This window comes from Polistes dominula, unplaced genomic scaffold (genome assembly GCF_049000335.1).
Source record: "Polistes dominula isolate Pdom_NZ unplaced genomic scaffold, Pdom_raw_medaka contig_23, whole genome shotgun sequence".
NCBI classification, from domain to species: Eukaryota; Metazoa; Arthropoda; class Insecta; order Hymenoptera; family Vespidae; genus Polistes; species Polistes dominula.
The window spans coordinates 831,670-858,346 of NW_028300963.1; the positions used below are offsets into that span (position 1 = coordinate 831,670).

The window sequence follows — 26,677 nt, forward strand, 5'->3', positions numbered from 1 at the left end:
TATTATTATTATTATTATTATTATTATTATTATTATTATTATTATTATTATTATTATTATTATTATATTATTATTATATGCGATATTTTAAATTTCTTATATATGTCTTACATATAATATTTACAGTATTAAAAACATACTCTATACAGATTTATGAATTTATAATTTATGACAATTAATTAGAATAAAAGATTTTCTGTAATACTACTGGATTACATTTTTCTTTCTTTTTTTAATAACATTTTTTATACACATATATAAAACATGCTGATGCATTTGAAAATCTTATTTGTGAAAAGTCTACAAAATAATTTCTACGTACATCAGTTTTAAGAAAAATATGCTTGCGAAATTTTATATCTCTTTTGTTGATTTTTATTATTAATATTATTATTTATTTTCTTTAGTTTTAAGAAATAGTTTTGATGGAATGTCCATATTATTTTCTCTTTTTTGTTTTTTCTTTTTCTTGCAACAATAGTACCTTGAAAAAACATAGTAACTTTAAATTCCAACATATTTAGACTGGCAGTTGATATATTTAATTAGTTTTCAAAGATTTACATAATAATATGAATGTAATAAACATTTGGAAGTTCCATCAATAGATAAGTTTGATATATCATTCCATATTTCCTTTTACACGTATTTATATTCATCATTCTATTATTAAGAATAACTATTCTTTATATTTTTATTCAATTGACATATTTTTTGATCGCAGTAAATCTCAATCATTATTACCACGAAGCTTTTTCTATTTGAACGTAAGACTCTTCTGTTTCACCAAATATTTGCCAGCTTTGTATATATCAAATCGAAATACATATACATATATATATGTTATTAGCGTAAGAAAGTTAAAATATTAAAGGAAGCTCCCAATTCTTCGTACTGCAAATTGATAATTTAAAATCAGTCGATAAAATGACGATGAATGAAGGAACCTTTCTCTGGAGCATGAAAATGTATTTTCAAAAAATATCTACTTTCTCGACACATTTCCAATATGACAATCATTCAACGCACACTTCACATATTTTCATTTCTATCAATAATCTTAAATGTTATTTCATATTCCAGTCGCACTAAGAGGCTCTTCTGAAACAGCACCATGCTCTTTGTATACTAAAACCTAACTTACAGTCTTTCTCATTAGAATTCTTCAATTGATAATTTTTAACATCGTTATTATCTTTCTGCGACTGTCGAGTAGACATCTCGTCAGTTTTAACCAGCTCTCAGGTACTGTCTTCCTCTTCACATTGTTCTATTAGATCAACATCGGTAATTCTTGATTGTTTATTTGTCTTCTCAATAGTCTTCAATATCGATTCCTTGTTTTTCGTTTGATTACAATCATACTTATCCGGATGTTCGTTAATATCCTCCATTTTTCTCAAAGGTTTAGAAAATTCTCTAATCGGTGATGGGTATTCAACGATATCTGGATCAGTAGTGGTATCAGTTAAAGTGAATGGTAATTTTAAGGAAACATCACCTCCTATTGTTGATATTATCAGTTTCACCTATAAGAATAATGTTAATGAAACAGTCAAAAATCTATCCCATTAATTTACATATAAATTTACATAAATAAAAACGAGAGATAATTTTTTCTTGTAAAATACCTTAACGTAATATGACACGTAAATAGCAAAAACATTCCTATCTTCTGGACCGTTTCCAGGACAAACGATCGTAGAAGCTAAGGTACCACCGATCCTACTATTACCATCTTCCAAAGCAATCCAATTCTTACTGGACCCTTTGATAGGTTTCAAGGTGTAAGATTTTTTCAAACTTGATCCTGGTCCTATAGGACAGCCCTCTTTAGAAGATATAAGAGCTACCACGTTTTTAAATTTGCCATTGCTGAACATACACACATCGACATGTTGAACGACGAAAACCTAGAACACACACATAGAAAAAAAAAACAATTAAAAAACAAATGAAAGATAAAGATATAGTTAATAAAAAGTTTTCTTAGATGAAAGTGTTCTTTTGAAGTATATCAATCCATCAGAGTAATAATAGATTCAAAGATTTAATAAACATTTCGTGTATATACACGCATACATATATACAACAACGAAACGTGTTGTTCTATTAATTCGTACGGATATTCTCAGTAAATACAAATCTATATATAACTATAGGAATATTATTGAACAGTTATATACCTACGTTTCTATACATACATATAGAAATAGGAGGGAACATTTAACTAACCATTTACAGAGATATCAGTAGAATTAATACATCATATTTACTCTCTCTCCCTCTCTCTTTCTCTATCTCATTCTCTTAGTGGCTTCTACAAATAACAATAAATAGAATGTTGAATTTCCTATGACATGAATGCTACTATTCATTATCTCTTTCTCTCTATATATATATATTAGTTTGAAATTTAATCAAATGAAGTATTTTCACATTTAACTGATTTAATACTTTTCCCCTGTCTCCTCCTCCTCCTCCTCCTCCTCCTCCTCCTCCTCCTCCTATTTCTGTCTCTCTTTCTCCTTTTCTCATTAAATATCCTTAGAAATATGAATTTTCCTATAGCAGACAATACGTGATATATTAAATGAATAAATTAATCTATACATAAAGATTTACGTAAAAGATGGAGAAGAAAGAAGAAATAGAGAGAGAATTATACATATATATATACTGTTACTATTAATATTTGTGTGTGTGTGTGTATATATATACGTGAATGTATTTAAACTAGACTTTCATAATATTATTTTAAAAATTGATTTTTCTCATCAATAGATGAATGTAGTTTAAACTTTATTCTCTTTCTGCTATAGACAGCACCGGTTAAAGCAACAACAATAACAACAACACAATAACAAATAATAATAATAATAATAATAATAATAATAATAATAATAATAATAATAAACTAGGATTGACCACGTTTTATAGTCACGTTTGTCCATGTCGATGCATTTTCTTTTTCAAACAAATGATACTACTATTGTTCTCGTTTAAATAGGGGAAGATGTATACCAGACGTTTGTTGATTTTCTAAATATTGGTATTATTTGTATATTTGTGTCATCTTTTGTTTATTGAAGAATCTATTGTTAAATTATTAAAAATTTTTTAGTCATATATATGGGATTCCTTTTTTTGTATTATTAAAATATGATTTAATATTTTGTTTCTTTTTTTTTTTTCTTTAGATAATAACATAGATTTTGTTTTCTATCATATTAGTCTGGGTTTTGATCATGGATTTATTTTTTGCAAGTAATTGAGACGGAAGGGACGAACAGGTGATGTTTTCTCTTATTTTTCTTGTTTTTCTTCTTTTTTTTTTTTCTTTCTCTTTCCCTGTAGTAGAAAAGGTCGACCATAATAGTATCGGCCGTGAGGGACATATAAAAAGAATAGCGAAGGGTGTGGGTAGCCAAAAAATAGCACACTTAATCCCTACCATAAGTCTTACCAAAGTAACGAAAAAACTTTCGAGTAAAGTTTTTCCTTTTTTTCCTTTTTTTTTTTTTTTCTTTTAACATCAAATTTCTCTTTTAAGATATATAATTTACAAAATTTGTCATCGTACAGGAATATTATTTTAATGCACGTGTGTTTTCAATGATTTTTATTGATTTTGTTTTAATTGATTTCAATTATTATAGTTTAAAATTTATAGAAGTATTTATTTTTTTTGTTTTTTCTTTGAATTGAACAATTCAAATTTATTTTATTTTATTTTATTTTATTTTATTCGAAAAGTATATCCGAGTATATAATTAATTGTAATAGTAATTGAATAGTCTTTCGTTTGAAATTCCAAATGTCTTCTGATTTTTCTAAACAAGACTAATTGTAAGAGATAGAAGAGAAGTCATTACGATAAAGTGGATCTTAATGACATTTATTTGAAGAGAAGCAAGGTAATCGTAGTAACGATACTCGTTTAACCTTCTAATTATGCGATTTTCTATGTTAAGTTACGTTTAATTCGTTGTGCTTTGTTTTCTAGTTTCGACGAAATTAGATTTAGCTTTTAATGTCCTTCAGCGTAGTTTAGCGAGGTATTATATAAATGAGGTATTCACAAAATACGATTTGCCATGGCGTTTAAATCTATCCTTGCCTTTTAGCTTTGAATTAATATATGACGGAGAATGTAGTATAACATTTTCTTTCTAGAATATCATATTACTTTGTTTCTAATATTTGTCAAGATGAAGAGATTTTTTTTCTTTTTTAACGTTGTATCATATTCTATGATATATTTTATATACTTATGTATATTTTTATATTTATTTTATATTTTTATATATTTTATATTATTACTATATATATATATATATATATTTATATTAATTTTATATTATTACTACATATATATTTATATTATTTTTATATTAATTTTATATTTTTATATTTTGTATTATATATATATTAAAATATGTACGAATAATATATAAGTAAAAAAACATATCAGATATCTTCTTTAAGTTTGGTCACAATTTAATTTAGGGATAGTTAAAAATTGGAATAAAATTTAAAAATTCTCGAACGCATCTATCGATCGAAAATTAATTCAAAATCAGTTTGACAATACTATAGTATAGTATACTATATCTATGAGTTTACGATAGTGAAAAAGAAGATAGATAGTATATATATTTATATACATAAGAACGTGAAAATATTTACTCCGGTAAAGTGGAAAACTTTGAGAAACATCGAACTGATATATAATTTTAAAATACGAATATAATATGTATTTTATTTTATAATATATATTTATAGAGATACATTTAATATTGAAATATTTCTATAGCAATTTGAATAATCAAAAATATATATCATTTATTTGCATAATCGTGTACTTGCATATTCGTATCTAATCACGTATACTAGATTATTCTCCATTTACCCTGACACCATATATATATTTTAAGCTTATTTCAAGTATATTTAATCGTTCTACAATATACATAATTTCATATTATTGTTATAATTTTCAATGTTAAATTTAAAACGAATAAATATGTGTTTGATAGATCAATAAAGAATGTATGCACTATTAGTAGATTTTTTTTTATTTCTTTTCTTTTCTTTTCTTTTTTTTCATTATTGTAATGTATAAAAAAATAAATAAAACTTGTTAAAGAAAATGTTGAATAAAAAATATGACGAAGCACGTTCATCAAATAAAAAGATAGATAAATTTTTTTTTTTTTTTTTTTTACGATCAAGCGAATTATTTTGTTAGATTTTTATTCATATTTTCTTTTTTCCTCTCTGAAATATATATTTTTTGTTATCACAGAGAAAGAAAAAGAAAGAAAAAGAAAGAAAGAAAGAGAAAAATCTTTTGATATTTATTTTAATAATTCGTCATAATTATTCTCTACTACGGTTTGTTTTATTTCGTTTTTTTTTTTTATTTAAGTTTAATCGCGACAGGAAATATTTTTGCTTGACATTAAATTTAACAATTTCACGGTTATTGTAAATCTCGGTCAAAATTGAAATTGGAGAAAGAGAAAGCAAAAGCATTAACACAAACACATGTGGTACATATATACCACAGGTATTAACGTATCACATACGTTCATATAGAAGAATAATATATATATAATGCATTATAAATTATTGATTTCTATATCTCGACGTAATTATCAATTGGCCTTTGTCGTTAAATTCATTCCTATTTTCTACGTATTTGCATTGAAATTTAAATCCATGAAAATGGATATTAAATGTAAAGGCTCTTTCAATTATTTAATGAAATAAATAATATTAAACAAATATATATATAAAAAAATAAGAAATATACTTTCGTTTAAATCGTCAACGAGTTGTTGAAAAGTTTTACGCTATAAATTAATTTTGGTAAATTTATTTAAACATTCATTATCATCGTGTAATTAAACGTTATTATTCTTTGTGAAATAAATTTCACGAAAAAAAAAAAAAATAACGAGAGAACATCTGATGTTATTCCGATATCGTAAATATTAATTATAGATTAAATTTGATCCAAATATTTCATAATATAAATTATTTATTTGAATATTAATTATTAAAAAGTTCACGGTTGTTTTATTATTATTATTTTTTTTTTTAAGTTTTGAAACTGTGTTAAAACAATAAAAGAGTGAGTTATGTTAGGCTCATAATTTTTCAACTCGACGAGTGCTGAATATTTTTATTTCAAATGTTTTGTAGGAATAGAATAATTTATTATTAACTAGATTCTAATAATAAATTATATTTTATATTATATATATTACATATTTTATTTAATTATTTATTATATAATATATTTAACATATATTTATTTAAATGAAATAATTTATTAATTAAATTTATTTAAATTAAATTTAAATTAAAAAATATTAATAAAATATATATTTATATATAATATTTATATAAATATAAAAAATAATAAAAAAATAATGTAAATATTAACAAACACGTATATGCTTCGAACGATAATGTTAGTAATTGCTACCAAACGCATATATGCGTTTGTAATACTCAAAGGGTTAATTTTTTTTTTTTTTGTAGTAAAGATAAATTAAAAAATATTTTAAAAATGATATCTATATACCTTGATCCGTCTGATAGATTTGCTGCTATTGTTATTAACATTGACGTGGACGGTTATGGAATCATCATGAGTATAAATTGCACGATCCAATCTTGCCTCTAAACCAACATGTCCATCACTCAATAAAAATGGTTTTTCGATGGCAGCTTGTGGTACTATATTTTCTATGACAACAAAGTATCATATATCCCTCGATAAATCTTTCATTATTATTCTTTCTTTAAATCAACAAAATATTGAATAAATTCACAGTGAATAGAAAAACGTACCAACTTCATCGACAATTTCATTGGTTGAAAAGGAACTTCTCATTTTGCACGTTTGAATCTTTGGAATTATTCTTGATGCAGGAACACTGTACATCGTGAGACATGGTAATGGTGGTTTCGTAGTTCGTTGAATCACTCTAATCCCCATTCTTATGGTTGATTTTTCATGCAACTTATCTTCCGGTCGATCAGCTTATATGCAGCAATAATAATTGATAAAATAAATAATACTGATACTGAAATATACTTATATTTTCTTTTTGTTCATTTTTTTATATGCATGATTTATTTTGTAATCTAATTTTATTTGTAAAAGAAAAAGAAAAAAGATATAAAAAAAAAAACTACATAGAAAAAACAACGGATTTCGCTTGTTTTTTTGTTTTGTTTTTTATTGATCAATTTGTTAGTTTATTTATTTTGTATTTTGTCATTGTACTCACCCATGTAAACTCTGATATCGTAACTCGTTCCAATGGGTGCACCTGTATATTCTTTAGCAGGTACCAATTGCACCGATGGCGGTGCCACAGGTGCCAGTTTCATGGTGAATGGGTAAGCGTTTGGTCCCAATTTTTTTATCAATGCTTCCTGAAAAACAAAATTAAGAGAAACAAAAAAGAAAATTCGTATCAATTTGTTAATTGCATGCAATTTAATTAAACGTCAATAAATTTATGTTTTCTTATGCGTACGCGTGTATGTATGTATGTATGTATGTATGCGTTTATGTATGCGTGTATACAATTACAAAATTTAATAGAATTTTTGTAAAATTAATTATTTCTCTTTTTTTCAAATGATTTCAATTATTATTGTTGATCTTTTCTTTCATATTTATCGATGAATTTTTGAAGTGAAAACTTCTTTAGAATTGGGGTAATTTGAAAATTGTGAAACGGAACAACGTGAAACGGAAGAACGTGAAACCGATGAAACAAAAATAATTAATTAATTAATTAATTAAATTCAATATATAAAAATTCAGTGTAACAATATGTTTATCCACTAATAATTACGAAACTACTCAACTTATTTTATTTCACGTGATTTGTTCCAACTTAGCACATATCACAATTTTTATCGCGATTTTTTTTTTTAATTATTTTTTATTACTAATTTAAAGATTTGTATTTAAAGGTTATCTAGGTTTTGTAAGGTTTTTTTTTAAATAGATGGCACTGTATTACAATTCAATTGTTTCGATCTATTCACGTCTCGAAATTTGGTTTTCTTTGAAGGTTTCAACTTCTACCGTGTGTGATTTGCAAACATCTATTTGTTAGTATTATTATTATTTTTAGTTTATTTATGGATTTGATATATGATAGGATTGAAATGTCGAGAAGCTTTGATGATTTATAACTGGATTACACTTTGTCAGAGTATATTGGATTTACATCTCAACGTATATGTGTTTGTTCGCGGCTGATAACCATTGGATGATGATTATTACCTTTTTCGTTTGTTCAATTGTATTATTTTTCTCCAATATAATATTGACAATGTTTTTTCTTTTTTTTTCTTTAATATAGGATATTTTATACAATATTAATCCTAACGTGGTTGAATTTATGCAACCCTTGTAAATATGCGTTAATAATTCTCAAAAGGGAATGATTATTACACATAAATTTTTATTTTTAATTGAAACATATAATCAAATATTAAATAATATAAAGAGAATAATGATGAAAAATAATTGAAATATTTTAAAACGAAAATATATGCAATGTTATAAATTATTATTTTTAAAATCTCTAATATATTTATTCATGTATATATTTAATTAATTATATAATATATAATTATATATAATTAATTTAATATATATTAATATCATAATATATATATATATATATATATATATATATATATATATATATATATATAAATAATGGATAATATTTTTTTAAGCGATTTTATTTGATTTATTTTTATTTTTCCAAGGAAGGTACGTCCGAAACTATTTAATATTAGTACACTATCTACGTATATTTGATCTTAAAAGCATTTTGTATAGTTAACGATCATAATCCGAAATCAAACAGATGTTAATCCTTCACTAATATTCTATGAAGCGTTATCCTTTGGTTCCTAGAATCATATTCTATATATATGTATAACACGTGTATAATAACTATTTTAATATAAGTAGAGTGCATTAGAGATTAAAATAATTATAAATTAATCAAAAAGAATGTGTGTTTTTACTTGAAAACCCCAAATTACCATAAATAGAACAAATACTATGAGCTTTTAGATAAAAATAGACACTTTTATCGATAATTAACAATTACTTTAATACTTTAATGCATTCTACTTATATTAGAACAGTATTAGACACGAGTTATATACAGGGTATTAAAAAAAAAAAATCATTATACACACACCCTGTATATACATCCTAAATTCTTACAGAATAGAATCTTATAATTTATTGTTTATTCTATCGTTAAAAGAAACAAAATATCAAACTTTCTACATAAATTTTATTCGATCAATTTAATTATAATCAATTGTTATTATTTTTTATTTTTTTTTTTCTATAGTTTTATATTTTCTTTTCAAATGCCGATACTCGATAACAGTTTCTATTAACTTTTATATTTGAAAAACGAAACCTTACGAAGTTTAATTTTTATCGTACCGATAAAAAGAAAAATCATCATATCTCCATCACATATAGTACTATCGTATAGTATTATTTTTTCGAAAGAAAATTCACAAGTTGAAAGGTCATAAGAAGAGAGTGTAGGAGAAATAGATGATGGGTAGTAGGTAGGAGGAGGGTGGTGGGTGGGTGCTTGGGGTGGGTGTTAAAGGAAATGATTGATGAACCATACCAAGGGTGCCAAGTCATAACGAGCTTTTCAATCGTGATTGACTCGTTTGTAACAGGAATTGTAATTATTGGAACTGTCGGCGGACGTTTGTTTCATACGTTCCCAAAATTTTTTTCAATTTTCTATTTTTACTTTTATTTTTTTTATTTTTAATCTTCCTAAATCTCTATTATTATTATTATTATTTATAATAATATTAATTTATATTTATTAGTAAAATATTGGTAATTGTGATTGGAAATTGAATATTATGAATAGAAAGGTTAACGTCAAATGTGAATTCAAAAGCACCTGAATCTATTCAACCGTTGATACGCGTATACTGAAACGGGTTGCATAAATACAGGCGTCGAATGAATTTAATGTTTTCTATGTAAAATTATATATATATATATTTTTTAACTGAAACATTTGTCAAAACATAATCGTAAATATAATACATACACATCAGTACGATTATGAGTACTCGTGTTTAATAAAAAATATAAAATTTGATATTTGTTTGCAACGAATTCGTTTATAACTGACCAGTATTACTATCGGATTTTCTTCTTTCTCGTATTTTCACCTCTGTGATATAATTAATCGCCACAAATTGTTCACCGGTATTTAAATCGAATTAACGCGATGTCAAAATTAATAATAAATTTTGCTATTTCCTCGTTACAGATGATTCATTTTAAATGGTGCATGCACACGCCGTTGTGTTTGTGTAGCAAATGAAACTAAACTAAACTAAACTAAACTAAACTAAACAAAACTAAACTACTACGTTCACTTTCGATTGTCGATCGTTATAAATAACGTTCGCGAACGTAAATCAAACATAAATCGATAACTGTTATTGAATTAAATTGCCAACTACGATTTTATATTATTATTTTAATCGTTTTATTCTTTTTTCCCTTGTTTTATCGTTTTCGTAGTATGTTGTTCAGTTTAAATGATTTTCTCTCATCCATTTTGTTTTTTTTCTTTTCTTTTCTTTTCTTTTTTCATTTCCCCGTGAATTCCTTGCACGATCGTCTCGTTAATGATCCACTCAACCCTGTCTCTAGGCCCTTTCCCTTTCTCCCATCCCATCCGACTAAACCTTCCAACATTATCCCTTATTTCCTTTTTTCGTTTTTATGTAGAAATTTGTCTTTTCTTTTCTTTTCTTTTCTTTTCCTTTCCTTTCCTTTCTTTATCTCATCTCTCATTCGCACGAACGCGAATTTTCTATTACTGCCAGTGAACATAATAAATATTACTAAAACGTTTCAACTCCTCCCTTAGTAATTGTCTACAAAAATTGTACCGGGAATATGTTAAACACGTCTATGAGATATATCTTCTTTCCTGCGTGAGAATAAAACGAAGTATTTTTGCATTATCTTTATTCTCTTTCTCTTTCTATTTGCATATTATACTAAAAAACACACACACCGAATATACCGAATTACACACACCTACTGTAAAATGCTATTCCCATTTTTTTTAATGCGTGAAAATAATTATAATTATGTTTAATTTATTCATTTCTTTTTTCACACCATTGCATTTATAATTCTCTCCCCCCTCCTCCTCCTCCTCCTCCCATTGGTTCTTCCCTCTTCTAGCATTTGTTTTTATTTTTCTTTCATTTTATTTGAACCCATATTTTTGTTGTTTGTATTACTTTTTATTCCGAGAAACATACTTTAATATTTATATATTCATTTTCCTTTTCTTCCTCTAAACAACCCCTTCTTGTCCAACCTCTCCTTTTTCCACTCCCACTGGTTGTTTCATTTTATCCTATAGGTACGTTCCTTCATTATTCATCATCTTTGAAGATAACTGAGAAGGGTACGTTAACGTGCAAGCTCGAATGAGATTAAATTGTTAAAGAGGAAACCATCGTTATCACATTTTGATCCATTGGGTACAAATGTAATTATGTTTGAAATGAATGATTTATCATCGATTTTTTTTTTTTTTTTCTTGAGGATGTATTTTTCCCTTCACACGCAAACCCCCACCCCTCCTCCTCGTCTTCTTCCTTCTTTTTTTTATTTTTTTTTTTTATTTATGATGTAAACCAATCAACGCGAGAGTAGTTTATGGATTATTTCCGAGAGTGGAAATTCGTGAAATTCAGGAAACGGCAATGTTGTTTTCAGTGAAATTCATTTTAAATCATATTGCTGCGAACGAAAGAAATAATAAAACGAGAGATAGAAAAAGAAAGTTAGTAACACGGTGATTTAGTTTTTATATCTTTTTTCTTTTTTTTTTTTTATATATATAAAAGTACACGTTTGTTTACTTTCTTTTTTTTAAATTTTATTTTATATTAATAAGACTTATTAACTTAATCCTTTTCCTCGTATACAACATTTGGGGAGGAGAGTGAAACGTTTTAAACAAATCATCGGAATAACTCGATTGCTATAGAGGATAGAAAAAAAAAAAAAAAGAAAATGTGTCGGACGAAATATATTTGGTTTCGAAGGGGTGGAATAATCCCACGTTAAAAGATCTTTTTTTATTATTCTTTTTTTTATTTTATTTTTTTATCTGCGAATATGTAGAGGACGTACGAAGGTCAACTACAGTATTTTTTTTCTACTCTTTACCTTTTTTTTTTTTTTTTCACGTTTTTGTCCAATGGGACATTTCACGTCGCGTACAATGAGCTATGCTAGGGATATTCTACTATTATTTATTACAAAAAAAAGAAAAATAATAAAAACGTGTAACGTAGAACACAGTAAATGTACGTCATACTGTATAAACACGTAGGTATGTTGAAAAGTATTGAATTCAACGTAGAAAATCATTTTTTTTTTCTTTTTATTTCATTCCAAAACTCACTTTTATTTTAAAACGAATCAACCAAAAAAAAAAAAAAAAAGAAAAGGAAGAAAATAAAAAGTATTATTTCAATCGTTAAAGTTGAAAAGTATTTAACTACTCATCATCCTCTGGGTACGTCAAACGAGTTTATGTCACCCATCGAAATCGAGTAAGTCTCGTTTTTGAAATATTTGTAACCTTTTTTTTTCTCCTTTATTCTTTTTTATTCTTTTGATTTTTCCAATAACAATCGTATTTTTCCAATATGGCGTGTTTTAAAATATCACACTCCGGGTATATTCATCGAAAAGAAAAATTGTATTTTTCTCTGTCTTCTTGTTCGCATTGGGAATACATAAAGAGGATCCTATGTATATGTACATGAATGAATGCATACATGCATTATATATACAGTTGGTCATAGTAATATCGTGAAGAACTTTACATACTTCATTTGCATGCGGTAAAATGAGGATGATTTTATCAGTCCAAGGAGACTACTACTTTTACTACTACTTTTACTACTATTACTACATCTACTATTCGTTATTCAAAAGAAACTTACTATTTTTTAAATATTATTTAAAAATTTCATTTTTCGAAGTTTTTCTTTTCAAAATTTGTCATCGATTCGTTTCATTTCTTATATTCATGTCTCATTATCAATATTTCATTTGTTATGATAGTTTTTATTATGTTAACACTAGATATACCAGACCAGTCATTTTCACTGGTCGACCATTTTAATTCAAAATGTCTACTTCATGTAACATTTAGATTTCTGTAAATAATTCAGCGTTTTGTTATTTAAAATGTCTATAAATCCATTTATCTATTAAAATTATTATTTTTTTTTTTTAACATTTTTTGTTATTTTTTTTAAGAGTAAATAATAACTGGAAGCTTTAAAAAAGCATTTTTGTTATACATCAGTCATTTTGACTGATGTGGTAGAAATAGGTATACTGAAAATGGTGGTATATCTAGTGTTAAATAAATATTTAATGTTTTATTCTTCTCATGTTACTTATTGTTAGATATTGTTTTGCAAATGAAATGAATCTTAATTTTCATTAGAACATGAAACGTTTTATTTATAATGTGACCATTGTGCCCATAATTATGAAAGTGGTTCTAAGTCATATATCTCTTGTTTCGAGATATTTCAAGATTTATATTTAAATAAAATGTATTTAAATAAATATATTTATTATATATTTATATATAATAAATATTATATTTAAATAAATATATTTAAATACATAAAAAAAAAAATAGTTTTGTTCTAGAAAACCATTACTCAAATCAATTTCACGTTACTTTTTGCTAGATAAATTTTTGCAAATTAAATAAAATAATATATTTTGATTTTCATTAGAACATAGAAAGTTTTATTCATAATGTGACAATTATTTATTGATATGAGACAATTTAATTATAAAATAATTAAATTATTCATTTAAAAAAAAAAAAAACAAATATATACATGTTACACGTTAGGTTATTCGTATAATTTATTGGTATTTAGATACATTAATAAAAAAAATAGATTTATTCTTGAATAACTATAGTTTTGTTTATAACGTTGATGTAAAGTAACAATTTAATCTTTCTCTACTAGAAGATATCAAAAAAAAAAAAAACACACACACAAAATATATCCTATCTCGTCTAAAAATAGTAAAAGCTTTTAAAAGATAGAATAGGTATGGATATAAACAAGTAAATGGTAGGATATAAAAATTTATCATTACTTTCGAAGCTTAGCTTAGTGTGTCCTTGAAAAAAAAAAAAAAAGAAAAAAAATATCCTATATACCCAACCAAAAAAACGAGCAAAAAATATAAATTTTCCTTCTTCCTCGTTTCTTTTTTATTCAGACATATAAACGTTAGAATATCATAAAATACCATAAACTTTATATTTAATGAAAAGAAAAGAGAAAAAAGAAGAACAAGAATGAAAGAAGAAGACAAAGTAAAATTGGATATAATAAATTGTAGAATAACAATTGAAATGATGGTTGGATTGTGAAATTTGAAGGATTACGAAATTACATTTTTTGATGATACATATTGTATATATATTATTATTATTATTATTATTAGATAAAAGAAACATCTAAGTTTTCTTGGTTTGTCGAGAAAGGATATTCTATTTTCTATAAATGCAAAAACAAAAAAACAATAAAAAAAAAGAACAAGGAAAAGATGTCTCTTTTCTGTCGAAAGAGAGAGAGAGAGAGAGAGAAAGAGAGCGAGAAAGAAAGAAAGAAAGAAAATTTGCTGAGTCTTCTAACTGGCCTTGCCTCACCTTCGTGAGTTCAAGGATTCCATGTGTATGTACAATGGTTCTATCTATCGTGTTACTAGTTATAACAGGTAGATATAGAGAGAATGTATGAGAAAGAGAGAGACGGAGAGAGGAATGGTTTTCTATAGGGGATGCTGAAGAATAATATGGGCCAGGGTCAGATTCTCTACGGGGTCGAATCGAGCTACGTCATTCCAAACCCAACAATCCTTGCTTCTTGCTTGATCTCCTTCAAATCAAATATGTTATTTCCAAAGTTTCTGTATATATATTTATTATTAAATAATAATTGAATAAAATAATTATTAAATTATTTGATTTTATTTTTTAATTTTGATTTCATAAAAAGCACTAAATGTTATTCTAAAAATATGCATAAATTTAATTACAATATTACAGTTCAATTGTTATCATTATTTATAAAAAAAATATTTCATTTGTAAACATTTTTTAAAGTGTTTTATTGTTTACTTTCTTTCTAATTATTATAAAAAATGTGCGCCTGTATAAATGCAACCCTCCAACACACACTTTGAAAATGTTGCTTAAGAGCGCCATCTGTCAGGACGGAATTTTTTTTCTACCCGAAAGATAGGCAACCTGTCATACACACGTGTATAAACAGTTTTGACTGGAAAAAAATTCCGTTCCAGTAGATGGCGCTCGCAAGCAGCATTTTTAAAGTGTGTCTGGAGGGTTGCATAAGAACAGGCGCGTATTTTTATAATTAGAGTAATAATTAAATAAATAATTACAAATTAAAAGTACAAATAATATTAGAATAATATTATATAATAAATTATTCTCGAAACTTGTTTATTTAAAGGTTTCACTTCTAACTTGTGTGATATAAGCACATGTTTTTTTTTTTTTTTTATAATTTTCTTTTGGTGTTTTATTCGAAACTCTCGACAACGTTTGTTACATAAATGTATCTTCTGTTAAAGATTATTTACGACAATGATATTTATTCCATGAAATTTTATAAATAATACATATATGACTCTAGTAGTAACGCTTATATGAAAAAGAAAAAGAAGAAAAAAAAAAGGGGGAAGAAAATCTCTTGCTTGAAATTCTGATCGATTTCACACTCACCTTAAGTGTCGATTAGATCGATACCTATCATTCGTAACAGGTAAAACGTGACTTGTTTGATAGTCATGATACGACGTAGAACAATTTATATTGACGATGTACCATGGGTTATAAATTTTACTATTTTTTTTTTTTCCTTTTTTACAATCGTAAAATAATCCTTCTTGAAATGAGTCTTAAAATTTATTCTTTTTTAATATAATAAATAAATAAAAAACAACTCGTAATGAAAAATAAATACATTTATTTTCTAATTTAACGTATTGAACTTTTTTAATTATATTTTCGTTTCAATAAGGACAAATTCATTTCAATAATTAATGAAAAAAAAACATTAAGTGTGTTTAATTGAAATTAAAATGAATTTGTCCTTATTGAAATAAAATAAGATAAAAAACAAAGAAGTGGGAATGATTTACCTGAAAAGGTGCTACAATCTCGTGATAATCTGCTCCAGAATATGGTGGATAAAGTTGGGCAACACACATGACTGCCTCGTTGCAAAATTTTAGGCCCATTACTTCCTCATCTTCTCTCCCATAACGAAACGTCAGCGTTATTTGTCCATAAACCTGAAGAAAAAAGATGAAATAAAAAAAAAAATTATTAGGGTTCTATAACCAACGATTTATCTTAAATTCATATAATTTATACTTGACACAAAAATCATTATATTATTTCATAAGAAATCAGATTTAATTTCTATTTAGTTGAATTAAGTTTGATTCGACAAACGAAAATAGGTGGTTAATTAATGATCGAAGAATGTTACCAACAGTTGAAGGTTGCTTATTTCGTACAACGTTGAATTCAAAATTACCCATTTGCAAACACAACTATGAACGTTTTCACACCTTACGTTACTTTAGGGACTTCAAAGGAGTGTCATTTATCATAAATGAAATACATACGTTTCTCTCTCTCTCTCTCTCTCTCACACACAAACACACATACACACACACATATTTATGTTATTTGTATGTAAGTGACTTCTGTTCAAATTTTCAATGAAGAATTTACAAGGTTCGTACAAACGGGTTAATTAATTTTGACATATCAATGTTGTAGAAAAAGAATATAAAGTTATAACAAAGATAACAAACAAATGATTATGTTTTTTAATTTTGTTTTGGTTTGTTTAGTTTTATAGATATTATTGAATTTTAATAATTAATGGAAAAATAATAATAATAAATAATTAATAGAATAATAATAAATAATTAATAGAAATGAAGTATATACAATAACATAATAAATTAAATATAATATAATAGAATAGAATAGAATTAAAAGTATAATAATAATTAATTATAGTAGAAATTAAATATAATAAAATTAATATAGAATTAAAAGAATAAATAATAAACAATTAATAGAAATGAAATATATGCAATAACATAATAATTTAAATATAATAGAATTAATATAATTCAAAGGATAATAATAAATAGAATAATTAATAGAATTAAAGAAATAATAATAAAATAATTAATTGTAAAAGATTAATATTAATAAAAAAAAACAACGAATAAAATAAATAAATAATTTCAAACGACTTACCCTCTTTTCTTGAAGATATTCTGGATCGACCAATAAAACACCTTGTAACTTATCTATTTTTGCTTCACTTACGATGAGGTCTCTGTTTGCTAGGTAAACTGTTATTTTACCGTTTTGCGAACTTTTCTTGTAAACCCTGTAAAAGAGAAAAGAAAAAAGAGGAAGAAAAAAAGGAACATACAAAATGAATAACAACAATGAGAGTATAATATAAATCGTCGATTAATTCTAAGAATTATTAGGAATTTTATTCTAATTCAAAACTCAAATGATATATCATTAGACAATGCTCGTTATTTTTTTATTTTTCTTTCCAAATTGTTTAAAAAAAAAAAAAAAAGGAAAGTAAAGGTAAAAGAAAAAGAAAAAGAAAAGAAAAGAAAAAAGAAAAAAAAAATAAACAAGATTTGCAATTAGACTCGTTTGTCCTGAGTCCTGAGAATTTACGAGAGAAATGTTTCATTTTTTGATTTCTTTTTATTTGAACACAGTCAAAGCTTTTTAACGAAGCTTTTCCAGAAAAGAAACAAAAAAAAATAAATAAATAAAAAATAAAAAAAGGTACTCTAGAAGATTTTCATTTTTTTTTCTTTTTTTTTTTTTTAAAGATAAAAAGATTTAACAAAAAAAAAAACACAACTTCTTACGTTTCGATGTCAAGCAGATTAGTATTCGTTACTCCAATGATTTATATTTCATTTGCAAACGTTTTTCTTTTAGATATTTTTCTTTTTTTTTTGTTTTTTTATCTCTCGTATTATCTTTATCTCTACGAGCCTGGGATTTATTTGTTTTTTTTTTTTTTTTCTTTGATTTATGTATTATAATTATCTTGTTCCATATAATAAGCAATTTAATCTTTATTATCCTTTTTTTTTTTTTTTTTTTTTTAACAGTTATGCTAAAACGTATCGTTTTGGATTATTAATTTATTTTACAAAAATTGGAATCAATGTTTATTTAATTTTTTTTTTTTTTTAAAGATATAATATTATTTTGTTCCATATATTAGATTGGCTAGAAAGTAATTTTGATTTCTTTAGGATGAAATATTACTTTCTTCCTAACCCAATAATATTATATATATATATATATATATTAATTATATAATATTTTATTATATAACATTAATTACTTTCTTGCCAACCCAATAATAAACAATTTAATCTTTATTATTATTATTTTTATTGTAAACATTTATATTCAAACGTATCGTTCGTTCCCATTATTTCGAATGATTCATTTATTCTACAAATTTGAAATCAATATTATTTTTTCTTTTTTAATTTTGTTTTTAAAGATATAATATCACAAAAGAGAGAAAGAAAGAAAGAAAGTGTATTTGATTAAACATTTAACGATTGTACATATATAGATATATACATAATACAATTTCTGATTATGTTATCATCATATCGGTAAAAAATAAAAAGAGTGATAAGTTGATAATATAATTTTATATAACACCTACGCTTTTTGTTCAAATTCACAAGATTAAAATCTAATTATCGATATTTTCTATGAAAAAATACAAAAAAAAAAAAGAAAAAAAATAAAATTATCCAAAGGAAAGCACATTTGTTTGGCTGATAACGATGAGATAAATTAAAACGTATATACATATATATATATGTATCTATGTGTGTATGTGCATGTGTTTTTTAAATACGTCGTAATTGTGTTTAATATAATAATACTCGATTTGATTTAATTTATAACAAACGTTGAAATAATTCTCTTCTCTTTTTCATGATTTTCTTTTTTATTTTTTTTTATTTTTTTTATTTTTCATCAATGAAATTCGTATGAAAAATATGACAAATAAATTTGTTTTATAAATCAATAATCGAGTTTTTTTTTTATAAAATTTATAATAATATAAAAAAATATATATATATATATATTTATATTTATTTATTATATTTATTATATTCTATTTAAATAAAATAAAAAAAGGAAAGAAAAAAATGTAATAAAAGTTCTTTTTGTCGAAGCTCAAAACTTTTCAATCCATTTTAATATATTAAATGAAAAATGAAAAAAATAAAACTAAAAATGTATAACATAAAGAAATGAATTAATTGAAAAAAATATTATCATTTCTAACCTTTGACTGATTGTGAGAGTTGAAGCGGACAAATCCGAACTTGATTTGAATCTGTAAACAAAAAGACAAAAAAATAGTAATGAAAAATAAATAAGTACATACTTTTACAGTGTGATTCTTTTCTTAATTTTTTTTTCTTTCTTTTTTTTTTTATAAAAATATCTTTCATATCTTTCTTCTTCGTTTTATTTGAGATAATGTTATTTTAATTAAAAGACATTTCGATAAATCCATCAACGAGTATAATCTTTCACGTTTCCATTCAATTAACGTGTCTCCGTTCAAATGTGTTTCAGATTAAAATTGCAATAAATAGTAAGCAATGTAATATCGTTTAATTTTAAACGTAAAACAAACTTTTACGGTTTGAGGTAAGAATCGTTAATATATTCTTGATTATTCGTCATATCGTAATTAATAATAATATAATCAAGTATGATTATCAATAATGTTTTTTATTGTAAAAAAAACAACAACAAATGGATGAAAAGTTTCAAGGATAATTTCATTTAATTAAACTTTTACCAACGTCTATTAAACGATATGAAACTTTAATAATTAATTCAATATTGATATTTTAATTAATCCCAATTAACGTTAACTAGTGTTCATTACAATTAATGTTTTTAATTTATTTTTTTTCTTCTTCCCGTGGAAAAACAATTGAAACAACAAGTAGGACTGAAAAGTTTTGAACCCTACCACACAACACATATATTTTTGTACAATAAACCATGACTGTTAAAAAGAAAAAAGAAGTTTTCTTGAATGTTCAATAATTCATTTTGACGATATTTCTATTGAAACTTTTAAATGGAAACCAACAATGTTTATAATTTTCAATTTGATTTGATCTTATTGAAAGAAAGTACAATTGACTTTGAAAAGGAATCCCTTTTTTTTAAATTTTATTTTATAACGTTGATAAAAAGAATAGAATCAAATAAAATAGAATAGAAAAGAAAAAGAAAAATAAAAAAGAAAAAAAATAAAATATTATTAGATCGTAATAGAAAAGTTAGCTTGACAATTCTTTTACGAGTTAAACAACGTAGGTAGGCTGGTTGTATATATAAAAATCGAAGTCACTGTTGTAACTTCTTAAAGGTAAAAGAATATGTGAGTTGTTATAAACTAACAAGAGAAAGGGAAAGAGAAAGAAAAGGAATAAGAATAAGAATGAAAATTATAAAGGGTAGAAAGGAGAGGACAAAGAAAAAAAACATGAAGGAAAAGTCACCCTTTTAATACACCTACACATACATAATAAAATATATGCCCTACATCTTTGTGTGCTAAGAATATTATAACTGCGATCATAAAAATAAAAAATGCATAAATATTTAAAGCACACAAAAAAAAATCAAGGGTACTATCAAAGTATATATATATATATATATATATAGTTTGTGGTTTGTAGGTGTGTAGAAAATTTTATGAATGTATTTATGTAAATATATATATGCATATATTCAAATGTAAGTATATATATTATAAGTAGGTTATATATATATTCATATTTATTATATAATAATATATATATAATACTAAATAATAGTAACACAATAATAATATAATAATAATAAAAATATATAATAATATAGTAATTACTATTCTAGTAATATTTATAATATATTTGTACATATATAACTTACTTATAGTATATAATTTCATTTGAATATATGCATGATGTATATGTGGGGGTATGTTATATATATAAATGTGTTTGTATATATATATATAGTTACTATAATAACTTGCCATTTGTTCAACTTATTATGCATATAAGGCTTTAGGGAGTGTCGTTATCCTACCCAACTGGGACATTTGATGAAAATTTCATTTTCCTCCTTCTCTTCCTCTTACTTACTATACATTCGATGTCATGTCTATAACGTGACTAATGAAATGTCTTGAAAATTTACTGGATCTTATTTGAACGAAGAAATAAGAGAATAATTTCTCTAATATATAGAAATTGATAAGAATATAATAATATATATATATATATATATATATATATATATATATATATATATATATATAACGAAAAGAATTACAACAGATGATTTAACATTAGCATCGAACAACCGAAGAGTTTTAAACGACAACCCTTATCTCTTTAAGATAAGACATTTCAACGAGAGAGAAAGAGATAGATAGAAATATATATAGATAGATAGATAGATAGATTGATAGATAAGAGGATAAGAGGAGAAAGATGGTTATATATAGAAAGCTTATTTCCTTTTGTTTATCTTGCAAATGACAACTAACGTACGAATTATTCTTCCTTATCATTGTAAATAGTAGTAGTAGTAGTAGTAGTAATAGTAGTAGTAACACAGTGTAGTTAGGTGTAGTAATAGTAATAGTAATAGTAACACAGTGTAGTGTTGGTGTATTCCAATATGTACGAATGTATCTACGAACGTTCTTACTTATCATTTAATAGTAATGGTGAATAATAATAGTATATATATATGTTTCCATGTGTTCACATATGTACAAATGTATAAACGAACGATCTTACTCATCGTGCAATAAAATAGTGAATAGTAATAGTATATATGTATATATATGTTTCTGTGTGTTCACATATGTACAAATGTATGTGCAAATATTTCTTCCTTATCTAGTTGCAGTATTTGTAATAGTAATGTAATAGTATTCGTAATGTTTCAAGTTCTCACTCAAGTTATGTCAAGATGATGATCGATTCTCATTCGTAAGAATTAGTCTCGGTTATATATTTAAAGTTCTTTCACCATTTTACTGTAGATTTTAACTTCGATTAAAGTGTCCTCATCGTTCATCTTACTTTCTTCCTTTTTTTCTTCTTCTTTTTTTTTATTTAACGTTTATCTAACAACGAAATATTCCCCCTCTTTTTCTTTTTCTTTTTCTTTTTCTTTTTCTTTTCTCTCATTTTATTAAAGACGAAGTTATATCAACAACAAGAAAAAAATAAAAATGAGGGTAAAATAAAATATAATAAATATAACAAAATAAATAAAATATAATAAATAAAATATAATACAATTTAGCCTAGTCTATAATACGATAATTTTAAATTCGTAACATAAAATATAAATCAAAATAATCAAATTGTATGGGACTTGTATTTTCTTGTTATTAAAAAACTTCGTGTGAAATTAATAAAAGAATAAATATAATATATAAAATAAATAAAATATAATAAAATTTAGCATAATGTATAATACGATAATTTTAAATTCTAAAAAAGAAAATAAGAAACAAAAATGAAATCAACGACACCTAATCGTTCATATATTTCAATGACCTTTTCAAATCTTCTTTTAATTATCTTTTTCCAACTTTCAACATTTTCCATCATGACCTTTTTCTTTGAACTTTCAAATAAGAAAAGATCTTTCTGATATTGCTAATCAAATTTTCAAATTTATAATAATGCTACATAATTCATAGACAAACTTATTGTTAGTTTTGATAGAATCGATAATAGGTAAAGTGTCGTTTAGTGGATATAATAGTTTTTCATTTTTTTTTTTTTTTTATTAACCTTTTATATTTTTTAAGGGGAAGAAGAGAATAAAAAAAAGGGGGTGGTCTTTTCGTTGATCGTGTATTGTGACATGTGTCGAATAAAAGCATATTGTACAAGTTGAAAGGGTACTCTATAGCATGTCATGACCTTTCATGACCTTTCTCTCTCTTTCTCTTTCTCTTTCTTTCATTCTTTCTCTTTTTCTTTTTTTTGTTTTGTTTTTTTTTTTTGCACATACACACATACATATATATACCAGTATTTTTTTGTTTAAGGTTTCATATCAAAGGTAAATGCATTATAAAAGCGTGTACTTTCATTTAATATTTCATATGTGAAATTCCTTGAAAATTTCAATCTTCATTAATTAGACCTTCAAGAGTAAGTCAGTCTTCAGGTGTAAAATTAATTAGTCCAACTTAATTAAGTTATTTATTTGACTTGTACTACTTTCAAATTTTACCATCTATGAATGACAGAATTTTGCAATACAACGATTTAATATATTATTCTATTTTATTTTATCGTAAAAAAAATAAAAATAGAAAGAACATTTTTATATCAAATTGTTGAAAAACTACATTTTGTCAAAAAAAAAAAAAAAAAAAAAAACCAAAACTTAAAATACTGTATATCTAAAAAAAAAAAAAAAACTGTTTAAAAAAAGAAATAACTTATGTAAACTTTTTTAACAAACAAAAATAGGTGGGTGGTATAATTTTGAATTATAATCAAATCGAATTAATATAGATTCAAATTCGTATCATTTGCTGGATATATTTGTAGTAGGAGAAAGATAGTTGAAGGTCATCCATCAATCCTATTAATAAGAGAGAGAGAGAGAGAGAGAGAGAGAGAGAGAGAGAGAGAGAGAGAGAGAGGGAAACGAACTCATCGATTTACTCGAATTTGACGATGAACTTCCCTCACTCCCCCTTCCACCCCCCACCCCCTCCTACCACTCCCTTTTCGTCTACTGTTCCTTATCCTTATAGCTCTTAGCAAACTATGACCTTTTGCAGGACCCTTTCTCATTTCTATCCTATCTTTATGCATAAGATTTGAGAATTCTCACATTTACTCTGGTTTGACTTAATCAACCTAATTAATTCATCTGCATGCATGGACACAATTACTCACACATTAATAATACTTACATACGCCCACGTGTATTGTGGGGTTTGATTTTTATGATAAAACAAATACTACAAATCATCATGTTACATTTCAAGAACAATAATCTCAATTTATTTATATATATAATAAAAATAATATAATAATTAATATTAAATTATTATAAATAAATAAATTATATTATATATGTATAATAGTAAATAAATACAATATTTATTATTATATATATATGATAATTATTTATTGTTCCAAGGAATGTTATGAAAGAAAATGAAAAATATTAAATATTGACAATCTTTCGTATATAAATTTAAAAAAAATATATATATATATATATAAAAAATAATATACGTTGCGTTGACACGTAAAGCAAAAACATTTCTACATATTTTTTATTTTTTCTTTTTCTCTTTAGTTTATCGAATCTAAAACGCCGAAGATTTTTAATTGAAAAAAATGAAATGACGAACGGGTATTGATTAATCGGATAGCACGGAATAAATATTTTATTATTATTATTATTATTATTATTATTATTATATTTATATCCTTGATATTTCTATTTTATTCAATCCGATAGAGAAATTATTTGTTTCATTGTGAATAAAACATTATTACAGTAATAACGAATTACGTATTCTAATTAGTCGTATTAATTAAACATCTTGTATGTTCGTATGAAAGACGTTAGTAATGGCAGTAATATAGGATTGGAAAAAATTTCAATTCACATTTGCTATTAAATTTACAGAAAACATATCCATATAATTTATATGAATTATATTATATATATTATATGTTAATATATAATATAAATACAATATAAATAATAAATAATAAAAATAAATAAACAATATAATAATAAATAATAAAATAAATAATAAAAAATACAAATATATATATATAATTTATATTTTATACGTGTGAGTGTTAGTATTTGCGTATAAATACTTTCTCAACAAATTCTTGGATCACGCTTTTCTCTCTCTCTCTCTTTCTCTCTCTCTTTTTCTCTCGAGTAAGAAAAATTATATTTACTTTAATAAAAAATTAATTTTATCTTCCATTTTCCTTCCCTTTTCACCCATTCACCTCTCCTTGTCTCCCATTTTCTTTTTCTTAACGATATTTTTCAGATTTTTATTTAATCTTCGAAAATAACAATTTACAAATTACAAATCTTTTAAATATTCTTCTAAGATATTGCAAGAAAATGAAAATTAAATATAATATGTTCGAATGATTTTTGATCAACGTTGGAAATAAAAAAAAAAGGAAGAAGATTAAAAAAGAAATTTGTATTTCTGGAAATGAAAAGACGTGTTTACGTTAGTATAAGATTAGAATATTGAGTAATCTCATCTTTCATCTTATTCGACTCTATCCTATTTTCTTTGATTATTTTCAATTGGTTTTCTTCGAAATTTCTCTGTGTAAAACTTTTATTTAGATATTTCTAATCGGAAAAAATACAGTTCTTTTTTTTCTTTGTTTTCTTTAAATCTAAAAAGCATGAGAAAAAGAAATTTACTATAATATTTCTTATCGATAAATTCATTTACTATTAATCTCGTTTTTATGTTATTTGTTTATATACAATTCGTGTTTTACGTTTATACATTTTTCTTTCTCATTAAATAAAAGAGAATAAAAAAAAAAACAGAAAAAAAAACAGAATTGAATTTTTTCCCATCAAATAATAAAAATATTATTTGTTTAAATTTTGTCTGATTTATTTGTATTTAAAAAAAAAAAAAAGTTTAATTAAATACGAGATTCATTGTATTTGAAAATATTTCATGTGAAAACAAGACGAAAATATTGTTTTTCTTTCTCTCTCTCTCTCTCTCTCTCTCTCTTCTCTCTCTCTCTCTCTTTCTTTCTTCCCTTCTTTCATAGCCAATCCGAAAATACTTGTATTACTCGTCGTTGCGTAAGAAAATTTTTGTTTGAAGAAAATCATGTAGGAGTTGTGAATCTTCGTTTTGCAAATAACAAGCAGAAGAAATGTCCATAAGAAATAATTGATAGGAATATTTCGTTAACACCTATAAATGGCCGCTCACACACAACATGTGTGTGATAGCCGAAAACAACCGTTATTGGCCATTATTTATTTATAACTTTTTATATATTTAAAATTATATTAAAATTAAATTTGTTGTTTATTTTATATGTTAGTTTTATCGTGAATTTAATAAAGGTTTGTTTAAATTAATTTTTCAAAAATATTACCGCGCTATTACTGGCGACGTTTGACTGCATAGACGTGCGGCCATTAAAGTGTTAATATATATATATATATTTTTTTCTTTTTTTATTCAAAGGAAGTAACGAAGAAGAAGAAGAAGAAGAAAAAAAAGGGATGAAACATTAACGAAGTATACCGTAAAAACGTTTACATTC

General features: G+C 24.5%; 2 protein-coding genes across 5 annotated transcripts in view; one reads left to right on the forward strand and one right to left on the reverse strand.

Moving 5' to 3' along the window:
- The window catches only part of LOC107069725 (14 kDa phosphohistidine phosphatase), a 43,929-nt gene that overhangs the window by 724 nt on the left and 16,528 nt on the right, over positions 1 to 26,677 (forward strand). The window lies entirely within an intron of this gene.
- Positions 440 to 26,677, reverse strand: part of LOC107069722 (arrestin homolog) — a 38,197-nt gene continuing 11,959 nt past the window's right edge. The window contains exons 4-11 of one of the 2 annotated variants that reach the window (XM_015327259.2): positions 19,609 to 19,659; positions 17,502 to 17,637; positions 16,361 to 16,513; positions 7,308 to 7,455; positions 6,865 to 7,056; positions 6,596 to 6,759; positions 1,632 to 1,913; positions 440 to 1,529 (exon numbers count right to left, since the gene is read on the reverse strand). In XM_015327259.2, coding sequence (XP_015182745.2) covers positions 1,242 to 1,529; positions 1,632 to 1,913; positions 6,596 to 6,759; positions 6,865 to 7,056; positions 7,308 to 7,455; positions 16,361 to 16,513; positions 17,502 to 17,637; positions 19,609 to 19,659 — 1,414 coding nt within the window. In that variant the 3' untranslated portion in view covers positions 440 to 1,241. The remainder of the gene's footprint in view (positions 1,530 to 1,631; positions 1,914 to 6,595; positions 6,760 to 6,864; positions 7,057 to 7,307; positions 7,456 to 16,360; positions 16,514 to 17,501; positions 17,638 to 19,608; positions 19,660 to 26,677) is intronic. The other variant, XM_015327263.2, reaches the window with a different exon arrangement.